General features: G+C 36.5%; 1 protein-coding gene across 4 annotated transcripts in view; it reads right to left on the bottom strand.

Annotated features, from left to right (window-relative positions):
- Positions 1–17052, bottom strand: part of LOC132706764 (unconventional myosin-XVIIIa) — a 124571-nt gene that overhangs the window by 5401 nt on the left and 102118 nt on the right. For 3 of the 4 annotated variants that reach the window (XM_060678280.1, XM_060678282.1, XM_060678281.1), the window contains 2 exons: positions 16082–16171; positions 8–227 (listed from right to left, as the gene is read on the bottom strand). In XM_060678280.1, the coding sequence (XP_060534263.1) occupies positions 8–227; positions 16082–16171 (310 nt within the window). Of the gene's footprint in view, positions 1–7; positions 228–3299; positions 4777–16081; positions 16172–17052 lie in introns of those variants that run through there. The other variant, XM_060678283.1, reaches the window with a different exon arrangement.

Below are 17052 nucleotides of genomic sequence, written 5' to 3'. Positions count from 1 at the left end.
CACTTACCGTCGTCCTCCTCCTCGCAAATGCCGTTTAGATCGGATCTGGCGTACAGAAGTTCCATCTCCAACCTCTCGGAGGCTTGCGCCAATTCTTTGTTCTTGTGTTTGGTCTCGGACAGTTCGCGTTCCAGACGAAGTCGTTCCGACGTTTCGGCATCCAGTCTCTCAGCAGCTAGCGTTGCGGTCGAGTGTTCTTCAGCCAAGTCCACAGTCATCTCGCTTAGCTGCAAAGAAAACATGGACGAAATTTTAAATACTTTCAAAATAGTTATTACTTTTGAAAATCTATTTAGAGAATACATTAAAATACATTTAAAGGTGTAAGAATACTCAGAAACTATAACCTACCTGCCAACACCAAGAAAACTGAGTATTGGTAGCAACAATCAGAGTGATAGAGTGATCAGGTAATGAACCAGTTTTAACATTTAAAAGAGGTTCTCCACGAAGGGAAAAAGTAATGAATGCAACTCAAGCAAAATAGAGCAAGGAAAAAAGTTATAAGACACACTGTTTTGGAGTAACAGAATTATGTCAAACAAATACTATAAAAAAATAGAACTTTGTATGGACATCTCCAGAGAATGGGAATACTAGATGACCAAAGAAAATTTGTTTGGGTTCCTCCAAAAAGGAAGAAAAAAGAAAAGGTCTGGGTGTTGTGTTTGACACTACTTGAACTTCAATATATCTAGAATAATGGCAAACGCACCCAAACTACTAGGCTACGTCGCTAGAAACATACAAAGTCTGGTCAATATTTGAACCCTAAAAATTCTTTACACAACGTTTATAAGGAGTAAAATCTAGAGTTTTCTTCTCAAAGGCTTCCATAAATATATTCGCGATGACTGGTGATAGTGGAGAAGAATAGCTGTTTCCGACGTTTGTTCAAAAATTTGACCGTTATAAGAAAAATATGTTCCACTTCCACTTCACCACAGAAAAATGAGGCCGGAAGCAATACTATATTTGCCACTGTGGTCCTTCCCTACATTCAACACATCACAAAAGAACTTTTCCAAAAATCTCTCAACATCTTCGGTCCTTCAAAGATAAAATTCCATTTCATTCCGGACGAAAAATATCAACTTGGCTCAAAGAACACGAAAGGGCCTTACGACTAAGACAAAAAAACACATCAGCTGTTGCCGAACACACTCAGCAAACCGGACATAAAATTTTATTCGATAAAACTAAAATTCTTGCATGTAATCAATTTTTCTACCAACGAAAAATCCGAGAGTCTAACAATATATAAGCAGGTACGGAGTAAAATGCGATCTAGTTTCAGTCGAGCTCTGAAGAAGCCAACAGGATGATTGGAAATATTTAAATTTATGATTTCGTGAATTATTTGGAATTTCCGAATTTTGAAACGGTCAGTATTAACCAGGCAATTTTCCGACGGCAGTATGCAAAGTTAAAACGAAAAAAAAACAGGAAGTCTTCGTCTTTACGACCTCATGTTTTGTTTGTTTTTGTTTGTTGTGAGCAAGGTGATTTTTTGTATTCATGTATTCATTTAGAAGGTGGTCGGATAAAATTAATTACTAATGAAATTAATTTTATTTTCTTCATTGCTACAGAGTTCTTACTATTGCGAGATTTTTTATATATTTTATAGGATACCCCATAAGTCCCTAACAAGAACTAACTTTTTATTTCTGGTTCCCCCTTGAACAATTTTTAAAGATGGAAGATTATTTTCAACACTGCGCCTTCTAACCATTTATGATTATGGTTTGTTCATCACCGCCTACAAGATGTCGGAATTTCGATCCATTACACAATTTTCGTCATAACGTAATTCTATATCAATGAGCCTGTCTCTATGGACAGTCAATGGTTTTCCTGTTTAGTCATATTTCTGATCAGAAGTCAACCAAAACCTTAAAATCTTTTTAGGCAAATTTTTACATGCTAAACCATTTGCCTAAAACGGATCCAGATCACCCGTCAGCACAGCCCTACTACCAGTGTATTCAAGTACAAAGTATAAACTAGACATAAAATGATCGAGGGTCCCTTACGCGAAGAGTACTACATAGAATATTATTCAGTGTTCTAGTATTCAGCATTGTCTTGTAGAAACAATTATCATAATGATCGTTTGGCCTAATATTATATATCTGCTTTGTATGTCCTTGAGTGTCCTCTAATTTATGTCATGTCAATTTAATTTCTTTCAATTCCTCAATCTATCATTCAAAAAATGATAATTGTGCCGCCCTCTGCTATATAACATTAACAGCAATTAAAAATGTTACATCATTTAGAAATCTTAGTATAAGGAAACTTTACGAAACCTATGGCGAAATTTTCTCGAAAACCCAAAAATGAAATAGTAAACCGTGAGTTTTCTGTGAAATAATGAAGTTAGTTGCCCTGAGAGACTTATATTTATTTAAATAACAAAGTTCATACGGAGGTATGCATAATATTTAAATTCTGTCCACGTTAGCCGGAGTTCCAAGGACTCGGGTGTACAGCGTACGTCCGCCATCAGTCAATTGAAAAGAGAAACCGGAACGCGCAAATATCGACAGAGAACATATAGTCTGTCGCCCCCCGCTTACTTTTGAACCGTTTAGTATATTGCGATTAAATTTGGGATATTATATGAGACAATTCATTATTTTTTTCCATAAGTCAAAATGAAGGCTTGGCATAGTTTCTGTTTCGGCACATTCGATTAATTCATTTTCAAATGACGACTAGTAATGTTTTAGAAAGACTTTTTTCTACTCCCGTCTGTAAAATACCTAATTACGCACCGATCTAGCGTGCGGAAAGCGTCGCTTTACCACGTCAGTTTCGTTTCCTACGAATCCGTGCCACTTCGGACATTTCCGGGATTTTACCGCACGGGTTTGGGAGCAATCGGATGTTTTCGGAGATATTTCCCACGCTTTGAATTTTGACGTTTGTCAATTCTGACAGTCATGTCAGTGAATGTATTCGTGTTTTGCGAAAATGTACCCAAAAACTGTTCACTATTTAAAAATGAGCGAATCGAATGTCATCAAAATTTGAATTCGGGATAAAAGAACGTTGAAGATAATGTGTACCTCCGCAGAGGAAAAAAAAAAAGACATTCGTCCCGAATAGTTCAGTGGGGCCGTACTCAACTATTATTAATCCGTGTGCCAAGGTCTACATTACGCGCAAGATCGCGCAATTAGGCGACGCGGGTGCCCGAAAAAACGCGACCACGTTGACCTATAATTCGAAATAAACAAATAGGCGTCGCGTTCCAATAACCGCCCGCCTTTTCGCCGCCAAAAACAACGAACCTCGTCGATCTCCGCCTCGGTGCAATCTTCTTCGGGCAATTCCCTGGTCATCGAAGACCTGCTGACGCTGCTCGAGCGACTGTAATACTGGAACCCCTTGATCATGATATTCGTCGCGCTCCTAGACCGACCCAGGCACCGGTTCCGTTTCATCCTTAGCGCGTGTTGCTCGTCCTCCTTGCGACCCATGCGCTTCCATTCGTCCATGACGTGGTCGGTCCTTTGGAGGAAGTTCGATATTTTGTTCGACAGCGCGTTCGACGCGGTCTCCCGCTCCAAATGGGCCGGAATCGGCGTCAAGTTTTGCTTCAGCTTCGACTTGCAGCCCAAGACGAACGTGAGGTTCGCGTCGAAGACCACCGGCGACTCATCTTTACCGCGGAGTTCCTCCAGATCTTCGCAGAAGCTTTCTTGAGGGTACATCCTCCGTGGGGGCAGAGTGCAAGAGCGGGCAGAGTGGCTCAATCCGGGGCTCGGCGACCTCGCAACGCTGTTCCTCGGACTAGCTAGCACGGCGACGCTTTTCAAGGGTCTAGTTTGGAACCCGACCGGATTTCTTTCGGGTAGGGCCAATCCCGCCGAATGGTAGCCATTTTTGAGGCGCCTCAAACCGGCTGGTACCACGGGTGGTAGTCCCGGAATGGAGTACCCGTTTAGCGGGCGAGGTTCCAGAAAAGGCGAGCGTTGAGGGAGAAACGAAGGCACTACCGGCATGGTGGTTGGGCGACACTCAGTTTAATTCGAGCGAACCGGATCCGACATGGCTATTTTGGGAACCTGAACGGCGAAAATGAAAAAAAACGACGGCGAAGCGGACGGAAATGGCCGGCGGCGAAAGTTAGTCGGAGCGTACTGGGCGCATTTAGATGCGATCGCCGAGCAACAATGCTTTGGTCTGACGGAGGCCAGACCAGGCCGGAATAAAGATAAGTGCCAAGGTCTTTTCCTTTCTCCCTTAAAGTGTTTTCCACTTGGAGCTTAAAACGTAACGGTTCTTTAGCTATTGCCTTTTTCGAAGATATCAGTATCCTGCTGGGTAGTAAGGTCTTTTATTATTCGTTCATTACGAAGTTCAACAAGAATGAGTCGCCTTTTCTTATTCCCCGGTTAAATGGAATTACCTCTCTCGTTCTACTCTGATTCATGCAAAATTTCTGGATTAGTCCTAATTAAACCGGCGAGTATGAAATGGGTCTCTAGAATTTTCATTCCATGCTTCGGATCTTATTATTTTAATTAACTAATAATTTGAGTGGATGTTTCCTATTATCGAGATTTCTTCTCTACAACATTGCTTCTGAGGGGAGCAATTAGTCCTTAATTAACATAAATCCTACTGTAACCAAAATTATGTAGGGCTGTGAAAAAAAAAAGCCAGGTGTACTTTCTTTTGAATACGTTAAAAGTAATTTTGCGTATGTGGTTATACGTTTTATCCTTTTTGTGGAAAAAACGTCAGAATGCAATTTGTAATATTTTGAGTTAACGTATCAGTTAAGTGCTACTTTGCATTGGTCAGTGTAAGAACTGGGAGAACTCTTATATTTTAACGACCTATATGATGAACGATCCCTCTTGGTTTGGTTCAGAATATAATGGTTGACTGGGTTCCATATATCATTAAATCGAGATTGGCAACAATCGTTTTTTTCGCAAGATTTAAACCATCATATTTTGACGTTTTTCTATTCTGGCGGTCACGTTACACGTCATTCAGTGAAAAATATTCATGTTTCTTTTAAACTAATCCCAATAAAATATTTGGTAGGATGTATGTTTCGATATTACGATTCTTCCCATATTGAAAAATCGAGATTCCACTGAACTCTCCTGTCTCCTCATACTCCATAGTAATACGATTTTCTGATTTGTTTTCTTTATCCTTGACACTTTATTATTTGCTGCCGCTTTCCTTGTCTGGAGTCAGCAAGACGAACTCACACAATTCGCAAAAAGTCTGACGAAAAATTACTTTATAGGAGAATCGAGAAGAATCTGCACGACGACGGCCTGGCCTGCGTTGTAGCGGGCCCGATGTTTGGTCCAACGTCCAGCGCATAACAAACAAATCTAAAGTTGTAGCAGAACTAAAATTAGACCGATTCATGTAACTTATTCCAGGACTTCGCGACACAAGATTTACGACATTTTACCTTTCGTGCCAGACCTTGACCCGAATTATCCGTTTTCATGGGGGTGGTGCCAAACTGCACCCCACAAATGCTGTTTACTGGATGGTACGCCAATAATGTGAACACTTTGTTATACAATATACCGTGAACGATATAACCACAATGCTTGACGGGTGCAGAGGAGATCGATGGAGGTACGGTAGATAGTTGAGGTCTGGTTCAACTCCAATACTGATAGGAGTCACAAACGCTGATTCAGTGAGATTCTGAGGCGTTTTCTTTGATCATAAATAAAAATGATGCGTCGGCAAACAAAGTGAACTATTTCAATTAGTTAAGAAGAAGAAAACGGCGTTCCTAGGGCACATCATGCGAAACAACAAATGCCAGTTTTTGGACCTACTGATCGAAGGTAAAATTGAACAGAGGAATCGGAGCATAATGTTTTGGCTGCGAAACATCAGGGGCAGTAGACACTACTACAAGATATATAATCCTCAATACAGACCACAACATCTATTAGTGAATATGCATCGAAAGAAGAAGATTATGTGACAGAACTCTCTATTTTTTACTAATGACATTTCCATTGCCGGGATGTTTTTTGTAAACTTGGTATCTTTATAGTTCCTGGATAGTATATTTTTGATTGTATTGCCTACACTAAAGGAGAACTCTCACCGAAGAAGTTTAAAAAAATAAATAAAAAATTTTAGTGGAAAACTCTTTTTATAGTGTGCAAGGAATTTTAAATTATAGTTTTCGGTACAAATCAATTTTTATATTTATTGTATTGTTTATTGTAATGCTGCATGTCAACGGTGATTTGAATTAGAGCTCAAGTTTTTCGTAAACTAAGAGTCCGTTCGAATAGTATCTGGAATTTCTTAGATTAAATCTTTATTTTATTAAAAAATACTTATATATAATATCGTTATGAATAAATCTAACATATCCATTTATCCAAAAAAAACTGTCGCATTGCGAATCAATCGAATCCTTGCTGCTGTGAGATGTTTTCAAGATCTCGTCACTTTTCAATCGAATTGGGATATTTATTTTTCGAATTGTCCGTGTACATTGATTTGCCCGTAAAAGAAAAGCCTGTATCCGATTGGCTAGCGTTCAAAACCAACACCCGTTAATCACCGAAACGAGTTGCGTTAATCGCTCTTCTCGCGGATATTTATAGGCCGTTTCGAATTGAAAACAATTTATTTTTCAATTCGGCAATTTTCAAGCCCCGACGTTTCTACGCCCATAAAAAGCGAACGACGGTCCTTAACAAAGTAAAACGGCATTAACCATTAATACAGGTGCGTATTGAACATGTTTGTTTAGAGACTCTCTCGCGTGAATAATAAACGGCCGCGAGAGAGACACCGACATCTGCTTAAGTGAAATATTGCCCTCGCGTCCGTGTATTACAAACGAGGAATAGAGAAAATATTCAAATCGATGGAATGTGTGTCTACATTGAATCAAGAGATGAGAGGCTATTTCGAGTTTAAAATCCGTGACCGATCTGATAAGCGATCCGAAAACTATATTTATTCATTTATTTGTGTATTTCGCCCCTTGACATAATAGATAATAATTAGAAAAATGAAATGAAAATTTGAATATTGAGTGTGTGTATAATAGATAATAATTAGAAAAATGAAATGAAAATTTGAATATTGAGTGTGTGTATATTGTATATCCAAACATAAAAAAACACCGACCCCAACACCAACTAGTTTTCTAGTAGAACTAAAACTTGGGTGAAATATGTGGACGCGACTAAAATAGCGATGTTCTTGTGTGCACTGGTATTAAAAAAGCCACAGTAAAATAAAATGGGAAATCACAAAATAAAGAATTTTCAATTAAGAGCTGTTTTAGTTTTTCAACAAATAAATATTTTTTATATTAATCCATTAAATAATGTAAACAACGCAATACAAAAAACTTCATAATTTTTCATTTTAATTGTAAATCTGCAGCTTTGGTTTACGTTTTGTGCTTCTTCATTTTAATGTTCAAGTTCCGCGTTCTTTTGCAGATGAATTGATATAAATGTCATGGTAGCTTCTTGCAATTTTTATCTTTTTCTGTTTTCTTATGTATATTTAAGTATACAAAATTCAAAATATTAGCGGCAATTTTGTGTATATTAATATTTCATAGGTGCCACCGGTATAAATGTATCACACAAATTTGGAAATTCTTAACTCGAAAAAACTCACTCAGATAATCATGGACATCCCACTTGCTCGTCAAATTTGCTTCGAACTAGGAAGTTTAAATGGGCGCGAAATAGCTTCTTGACCTAGGCTTATATAACCTAATTAGAAATAAGGTCACAAGTTCGCGTTATGGAACATCATTTTTATTTTGTAGAGGAATACAAACAAGCGATTCTTGATGGTGGTCACTATTACCTTTTTTTGTACATTTTTATGAATATTTGTTTTTGCCAGTTATTTATTTCGTTTTTATACCTATCTGTTTTCGATTTCATTTAGTCGTATACATTTTTTTGTACTTTGACGTTCTGTAAACATACTATTGTATGTTAACACAGTCAAATCAAGAATTTATCATACATTTAATTTTTGTTCAAATAATTGTAATATTTAGAATATTCTGTGAAAATATTTATAGTTTTGGGCACAACACAAGCATGTGTTTATTTATTTAGGTGTTTTCTTTTTCTAAAAACTCTTATATCCTCTATGTCCAGAAAGAAATTTGGTTACGACATATTTTTTATATGGAAAACAGACGTATTTTCGGCTGTAATTAAAATTCTCGTATTCAATTTTAAATGACCCCGCATCTTAAATATTCAGATAGATAATTTATGATGCCAATAAGTTCCTTTGAACATTTCGTATGTTAAATTGTCTATAATGTGCAAATTCAAGGTTTCAAAGTAATGCTTACCAAAGACTTTCATGATAACATAAATAAAATTTTTAGATTTTACCAAAAACTACCCAAATATGATCACTTTTAATTTTCCAACTTTTCCACTCATTTTTCACCTTTCCTTAAAGAGATTGAAAAGAAAATGGCAAGATTTATTTTGCCACGTTCCAACTGCTTGCAAAATACCAAACCGCTGCGAATCTGAAACTCAGTTTCCAGCTTTTCCTTACGAGTTTGAGAAAACTAATTCCCTGCGCATACTTTAATTTTTTCCAATTTTTCAAATTTAGAACCTTTTTTCCGGCTTTCCCTTAAGAGTTTTGGAAAAACTTGTAAAACCCCAAACCTCTACGACCACTTCTTCCAACTTTTCCACAAAAGCCACGTCTCCTATTTTCTGGGAAACTATTGGTTGCTCAGCAAGTTCTATTTCATTTCCTGTCTTGATCTTTACTTAGGTATTTGGTTATTAAAGAAAACTCAAATTTTGGTATCTACCCCAAGGGAGGGGCATGCCAAAATTAAGTAATCCTTCTACTGTCCTGTATATGTGTATATTCGTGCGTCTCTACGTAAAAAAAAAACTTATGCTAAACCGACCGGTCTCATTATTAGGACCACCGGCGCGCACTAGCAACTAATCTCGTCATCTAAACAGGAAGATGGCTGTGACCGGCGGCGGTACTCCGACGTCCGGGGTATGCAAATTCGTGGTAAAAAAAAACGCAGGCGCAATGCATACGGGTATTAAAATGGACGCTTTCAATCAACCACTCGGCCTTATCGGTACATGCGATCGTTAAGGCACCACTTCGGAACCACACGTGATTATTTAAGTTATCCCTTTGCGGTACCACTTACAGGCTATTTCAGAAAAGTGTAGGGAAATTTTGTCCAGTTCCGCTCTGCTGTTGTCACTTTTGACCACTTACCATTTTACCTGATTTTTAAAAGAAGATTTGGATATTTTTTATTACCAGTGAACTGATAAAATATTTTCCGGCTGATTGAGCCGTAGGTATGGATTACTCAAGATATTATTGGCCAAGCATAGAGAAGACTCCAACTTAATCTTGGAGAACACAAGAAAGTTTTGACTGGTTAACCAAAATATTCTTCTTCTCAGAGTTCCATCTTCTATCGAAGTTTAGAAATCGTATGGGCAACAGTCGCTCTAAATAGCTCAGTGCTGCTGCAGCCGAACCAGCCTTACATTTCGCAGCCAGGATATTTCTCGCCTTTCGATACTTCGTCTACCTCGGATCTTCCCCTGTACAACCAGTCTACGAAATCTTCAAAATCTTTCTGTAACACCAGAGTTCAAACGCGACCAGTTTATTGCTTTGCATCAGCTTTCGCATCCATGCTTCCATACCTTATAAAAGGGTGGATAATACGTAGCACCGAAGAATTCTCACAAGCAGTATCAAACTCAAGTGCCTGTTAGTAAAGAACTTTTTAAGGCTGACAAACGCCGATCGTGCAGTTTCAATTCGTGCTTTTATTTCTTTGGTTTGATCCATGTTTGTGGTTACCAAGTACTTGTACGAGTTCCCTCTTTCGATGGTCGTGTTGTTTACCACTAAATAAACTAAAACCAAGTTTTGTTGAGGTTGATCTTTAAATCAATTCGATTCGATTCATTAGGTTTTGCAAGTAGACGATGCTCTCTGTCATAATAACTGTTAAGAGTTTCACCATTTATCTTTATCCCTTCCGAGAAATCCGCCAATGCTTTTTGGAATATGACCTAACTGTAGACATTGAACATCAGTGTTTTAATATCTTCGGTATATTGATGTTCCAGCCAGACATTGGCTGTTTGATTCCAATACAGTGTTGTTATTATGTTGATGTCGCGTATATGAAACCAAACAAAAATTACTATTACATGAAGCAAATCCACGCACATTATCGTTTTGTCAAATACGCCGCGAGAGATGTATGAGAAAAAGATATTGTAACTGTGTTTGTAGTAACAAAACACGACATTCAAAATGAAGGACCTTAAACTGCTGAAGAGGAGAAAATGGTTTCTTGATCGATCGATTTGTGTATAACGTTTAATAAAATCTCCAGGAAGATATGTTAGCGATTGTAGCAGAACTGCAAATTACCAGCTGTTCTTAAAGCTTAACTTCAAGCGAGTGGTGGAGATTATGGAATTAGAAATTACCTTAGAAGTTCGTAGAGATTTACAACGAATCATTCGTGAATCAAATCAACTTGCAAGGATGTTGCATACCTAACGAGAAATTAATATTAGACACCTTTCTGAAATACACTTTAATAATAAATTATATTTTCCGCATTTTTCGGTGATTCAAATTATTTTGTTGTTTAAGTTTTTGGTTTCTTTCTAATGGTCATTTTTTAATTTTATGAATTAATATACATTATCTACGAAACTACACTTGTCAGCAAAAATACACAAAAGAGAAAAATATATGCAACGTACACGAAATTGTCTTAAGACCATAGGCCTACATCGAGAAAATTTGGAGGCTATAGGACACCCATTTTCTCTGCTGATATACCAATGAAAACGATGTTAAAACAAGACATTTATACATCCCAAGTTTCAGCAAAATATGTGAAAAACTGCGAGATTTATAAATAAAACTGTTATTTTTGAAAAAAAATTACCGCCTTGAATTCTAGAAGTCTACAAAAAATATTTCATTACCACGTTGACCCATATTTTTGACTTACACTGTATGAACAAGAAAGAAAAAAACAAAATTTAGTTTAAATTTTAATTAAAGTTTATTGTGAATTTTAATAGTTCATTCTGTAGGGGACCACTATTGACGTGCATTTGTCCTGTCTTGTAACCAAGCAGCAAGGTGATTGATTCCAGGGTTTTGCTCCCTTCCATGCCTCAGAATGGCGGTAGACCGTTTCATACGCAAACAAACAAAATTATCAGCCTTCGTCTCTTGTCCATTTTCAAACATGCGCCTTTAACAGTCTTTTGCCATTCTCTCTTAATCTGTCCTATCTGCATTTAATGTGCACTCATTTTCTTGAGATCGTTGGTCCATCTCGTAGGGCGTCTGCCTATGCCTCGTTTACCCATTTGAGATCTTTACTCTAGTATTCTCTTTGTCCATCTACCGTCCTGTAGTCTCGCAATGTGTTCCACCCATTGCCACTTTGCTATTGAGATATGTTCTATGATATGTTCCACATTTGTTCTATGGCCAATTTGTTCGTTTTTAATACTATCTCTGAGATTTAGTCCCAGCACTTGGGTTCTTCACAATTTTAATTCTAGAGTATTTTGTGAGTGTTAGCGTTTCCGCTCCATATATGAAGACGGGCAAGACGCACCGATTGAAAGCTTTTATTTTAAGGGCAATGGATATATCAGCCTTGAAGATATCTCTCAGTTTTCCATATGCCGCCCATCATAAAAATATTCTCTTGAGTCAGCTCCGCTGTCTGGTTGGGTCTACTCATGGCCCCCGAGTACGTATATTGGTCTACCATTTGTTCTATTCTATGGTCTATTTGTTGACTATTTTGGTCTTCAGATAGTATATGGCATGTTGTAGTTGCATGTCCCTTATGAGGACTATATCATCTGCAAAGCAGAGACGAGTCAAACAATCACCGTCAATATTTATACCTTTTCCATGCAGGTTCAACATTTTAAACGCGTATTCCAAGACTGTAATAAATAATTTCGATGACAGGATGTCGCCTTGTATTATACCTCTCCTGATTGTAATCATATGGTTGATGTGACGTTTTCATAGATGTTCTCACTCAGATCTGAATATTTGTGGTCTATGCTTTGAGGAGAGCAGGTAATTCAACTGTGTCGAACACTGAAAGTCCACAAAGAACCAGTTAACGCGTTTAAACACTGTAGGTGATCACGCGTTCTGTATCCGCCGCCAAAAACCGCCTGCTCCATGGACTGATAGAATTCCAGTTTATTTTTCAACCTGTCTGTTAATATACGTTTTTAATCACTATATAATTGTTTATTATTATTGTTTATTATTTTTCGTCCGCCAGGAAAATTCTTTCATGAAACATACTTTATTTTGGTGAAGCGATAGGTCACAAACGTCGGTTAAACGTCAAATTTTCAACGAAATGTCCCACAGTAAATATTGATATGCACTTTCTGTGTATTTTAAATTACTTAACTAACTAACTAACCAAAATAAAAATGTATGATTGATTTAAATCTAGCAGGAAATATATATTCATTTTGCATGGATACCTTCGAATTAAAAGCACATGAATATACGGACATATTTCATTTCGGACTTACAAATAAGCGTTTGATTAATTGGCCGCATAATTATAACGTCATTTCGACACACGTCGCACGAGCTAGCACGTACGTGTCCAGTATACGTCCGCGAGCATTTCCCAAATAACGGGTTCGTGAGTATATTTTTTGTTTTAATTTGTGACACAAGCGCCCGCACGATCGTTAGTTATTTTCGCCTAACGGTTTCGCAGATTGTACTATTTAAAGCTCGTTACGTACTATTTTGACGATACCGAATTTCAAAGTCTTATGTAACGAATTTTCCGAACATGATGTGTAAGTTGTAAACTAATCTAAATTACCTTGCTTTTTTTCTTTGTCCTTTGCTACGGAATTAAACAAATATCGATTTAAAATGAAATTATAGACTATTTAAGAAGTGTTGAGTAGTAAAAGGAAATTCCCTTCAGTCCCGCTCAATTGTAAATCGCATACTAAAAAATAGGATTCATTGTTATTTTTATCTACTTCTCATCCTCATTATTGCTTATGACATTTTAATGACCGATTAAATAAAATATACTTACTTCAAGGCTTCAATAAGTCTATTTGTTTAGTTTAAAGCATTAGTATCTCCTGCTAAACCGTAGTACTCACAGTATTATAAAAATAGTAATAAAATGGCAACATGAACAGCAAAGAAAAGGTATTTCCATAATTCTCCATTATTTCCATGATTTCATAAAATGCGATTGCCCGATGAATCTGTCGATCGATATTCCCGGATGACTAGTGTTGGAAAGTAGACTGTTTTTAAATTATTGAGGGAGAGAGAGACAAAACGTCTAAAGAAAAGTTCACTCTTATTATTTTAAAAAAGAATTAATCACCCACCCTAGATAAGACGCTAATGAATTTCAAAAGGATGTGATGATGAATGAATATACCTAGTACCTAAAATGGGGGAAGACAAAAATATAACCAATGCTTGCCAAGCTAGGTTTTCATGGGCCGTCTTTCAATAGGCATTAAGCTTCCTCAAAGAACTACCAAACTTATCGAAAAACAAACATCTCATTAAAAAAGAAAAGATCGATCGATCTGGTCGTCTGCACGTTGATTATTACATCAAGAAGAGTTTCTCAAATGAGATGAAAATATTATGATTCTTTGTAATTTAATTTCTGTAACATACAGAAATCAATGCCAAACAATGACAGAGTATTCGTTGGAGAGGGTAGTACCTGAGGTTCTATAACTCCACTCCTTTCTGAAATAGACTTTAATAATAAATCAAATTTTTGCATCTGTTTGTAATCAAGACTCAATCAACACCCTATCCTTTACTGTTTACATTTTTCTGTTCTTTTCGAGACAGGACGTCTAGGAAGGCCAATCCGGATTGGACAAAATACCTGTAGTATTTGTTTGTTCTACATACATCCAAAACAACCTAGAACCGTAGCTATGTTTGATGGCACTGCCCATTGAATAAGTATAAACGCAAATGGCTTCCCACGGATCGTATAAACCGCAAAATTACCAACTAGCAACGAGGCAACTAGTATCAGACGCATTCAGAATGTGAATTTGTTGGTGGCGGCCTTGCGATTAAAACGAACTAAATATCCGAGTTGTCTAGAGCAGGGGTTTATTTTTAGCAAATTTAAAACAGAATTCAAAGAATATATTCGTTAGCTTTTGTTACCCGCCCTGTGCCAATATGTTCCCATAAGAACGATCTGTTACCTAGAAGTAGGAATGTACACTTTATTATTTTAAATGGAACAGGGACTTTTTTGGAATTCTTTTAAAATAAAGGTCACTTTCTAAAGAAATTCCTATTTAAATTTTACTTATTTTAGGCAGAAATTGAGGTTGCGTGTGTTTTTTTTTTTAATTTTGATTGATTTGATTTATATTTTGGAAATCTACTCTTAAAAAATTTATCACTTGGCCACAAGGACAGGGCACGATATCTTGCTGAAATATAATCTTCTCCGGCGGGTTGTCCAACAGGTTGTTTTACTTCTGGCATATTCTGAAGCAAAATTAAAAAATTCTGTCAGTTAAATAGATCTAAAAAAAATGGGACCAACAATTTTATCCCTTATAATACTACTAAAATGAAATGAATGAATCTGGTTAAATTTTCGTTGCAATACCTGGATCATTAGCGTCGCAATAAAATTTTATATGGGGCAATCAAAATATGAAAAAAAAAAAACATAACCTCAATTTCTGCCTGAACTATGCAAAATTCGAATAGGAATTTCTTAAGAAAGTGACCTTTATTTTAACCAAATATTCCAAAAATGTCGAAATATACATTTAAAATAACAAAATTGATGTCCGGTCGGGGCGGGGGGGAGACACTTTTGGGACAACCTGTATCCACAAAATGATAATATTTTAAATCTTTAGGAGAGTTGTACGAATAATATCGAATAGTGGATCGTTTGATTTGGCACACTGTGTACACTGTACTCTCGATTATCATTATTTCTCTTGATCTAATTTGTACTCTTTTCTTGATTTCACTTTCCTTAAAACGTATACATATTTTTTTTACTTTTTCTTTGCCTTCACGATATTACCCAGAGTCAATAAAAAGGTTTTGGGTCTGATGAAGGATGAGAATAATGGACGAATTATGTCTCATTTTGTCGGATTTAGAGCTAAAATGTACGCAGATTACATAAAACAACCGAGGGAAGAAGAGGCCGCAAAGCAAGAATTGATGGCCGCAGAAACAAATCGCGAAGAATTTGAAAGTGAATCTAAAAACTTCATCAAAACTAAGATAACTATTGAAGATTTCGTCGATTGTTTGCAAAAAAATTGTATAAAAAACATATCGCAGAATTTAATAAGAGCGAGCAAACTGGAGTTGCACATAGTATCCCAAAAGAAGATCGGGTTAAGCCCTTACGATGATAAACGTCGCAATTATGGAAGAAGAAACTGCCTCCGCCTGTGTTTTTTATTGGTTTGCTTTGAAATTTCGTTTTTCCTAAAAATCGAATGGGGTACGCTTAAGGGCATAGCAGCATCGTTAAGTTTCTATTTTAAAAATGCATGAAATATTTCGATCTTTTTCATTACATTTTGGGCATATTTAGAATAAAAATGACCGGAAGCACTTCATATTTTTCGCTTATTACTTCCAACTACTTTTATTACATTTTTCCACTGCCAATAAATAATGTTTAATGTATTATTGTATAATGTATGTATATGTATAAATCTGTTAATTTGGTTTTTAATTTTTGCAACTAACCAGTAGGTTTGTGTACGTTTCTACCGTTAACAACAAACCGACGACCGATTTACAAATGCCTATTTTGAAAAAGTGTTGATGGTAAGTGTTATACGCATCTTTTTCTTATTTCTTTTTTGCTTTGTTGATAACAAAGCCTCGCCTAATATTATGTAGTCATACAGATACTAGTATATATTTAAAAGGACACTGTTGTAACCAAAAGAGAAAATAAATAATCACTCACCTTAGCTTCCAGCTTATCGGTTTCGTGCTGCAACGATGTCCTCTCATTTTCGATCTTTTGCAACTTGAGTTTCAAAGCTTCCAGCTCTTCCTGCGAAAGGAAAGGAGAAAAGTTTAAACTTTTCTATGCGAAAAACGCGCCGTTTTAAAACAATTTATTAAGTAGACAATTTTTCTCCTCGTCATCGGAAAGCTTTTTTCGACCCGCATTTCTAAAGGGTGCCGCACCCGTACCGTCCTTGGTACCGCAAGACCGGTTCCATTTTTTAACGCAAAACGGCGTAAATCGAGATCACGAAGGCGATAACGTTCTGACAATTTTTGCACTGTCAATATTAAAATAATAAACGACACTACTATACGGAGGTTTATATCGCCAAAACGGGATCTGATGTGTTCGTTATTATTAAAAATACAAAGAGGCCGTTCGCACATTATTGACCTACTTTTAGAGACTTGAAAGATGGTATAATTAGATTTTGGGTAGCACCCGTATTTTCCGAGATACGAAGAAAAATGGAAAAATTGATGATATCAAAACGTTTATCATTTCCTTATACAAACTGCGCGTATTATTCAAAACATGATTGTGGCCATTTTTCTTTTATAGTTCAAAAAACAAGATTGCAAGTCTACAAACAACACTTTTGCACCTTCACCTATAAAGACAGAGTTAAATGAATTCAAATATATTATTCACATTTAAATAAATTGTTCCAATTCAATGTTCCTTTCTCTTAAATTAAAGTGTGATGTCAATATAAAATGTCAATCATTTCGCCAAGACCATGAAAAAGAGAGTTGGAGTTGTAGATTAATAGTAAATATATCGGTCGAACTAATTTTCTGGCATTAGGTTTCAAGAAATTTGAGCAAGGACGGTTATCTCGCAAGAAAAAGCAAAATCAATGAGAGTCGAGAGAAGTTTTAGGAAATGATTCCAGTTAACTCAACTTACGCCGACGACTCTGC

The sequence above is a fragment of the Cylas formicarius genome, unplaced genomic scaffold (genome assembly GCF_029955315.1).
Source record: "Cylas formicarius isolate icCylForm1 unplaced genomic scaffold, icCylForm1.1 PGA_scaffold_8__14_contigs__length_24414737, whole genome shotgun sequence".
Classification (NCBI taxonomy): Eukaryota; Metazoa; Arthropoda; class Insecta; order Coleoptera; family Brentidae; genus Cylas; species Cylas formicarius.
Note: the sequence above shows the minus strand (reverse complement) of the source record. Positions and strands in the feature narration are given on the sequence as shown.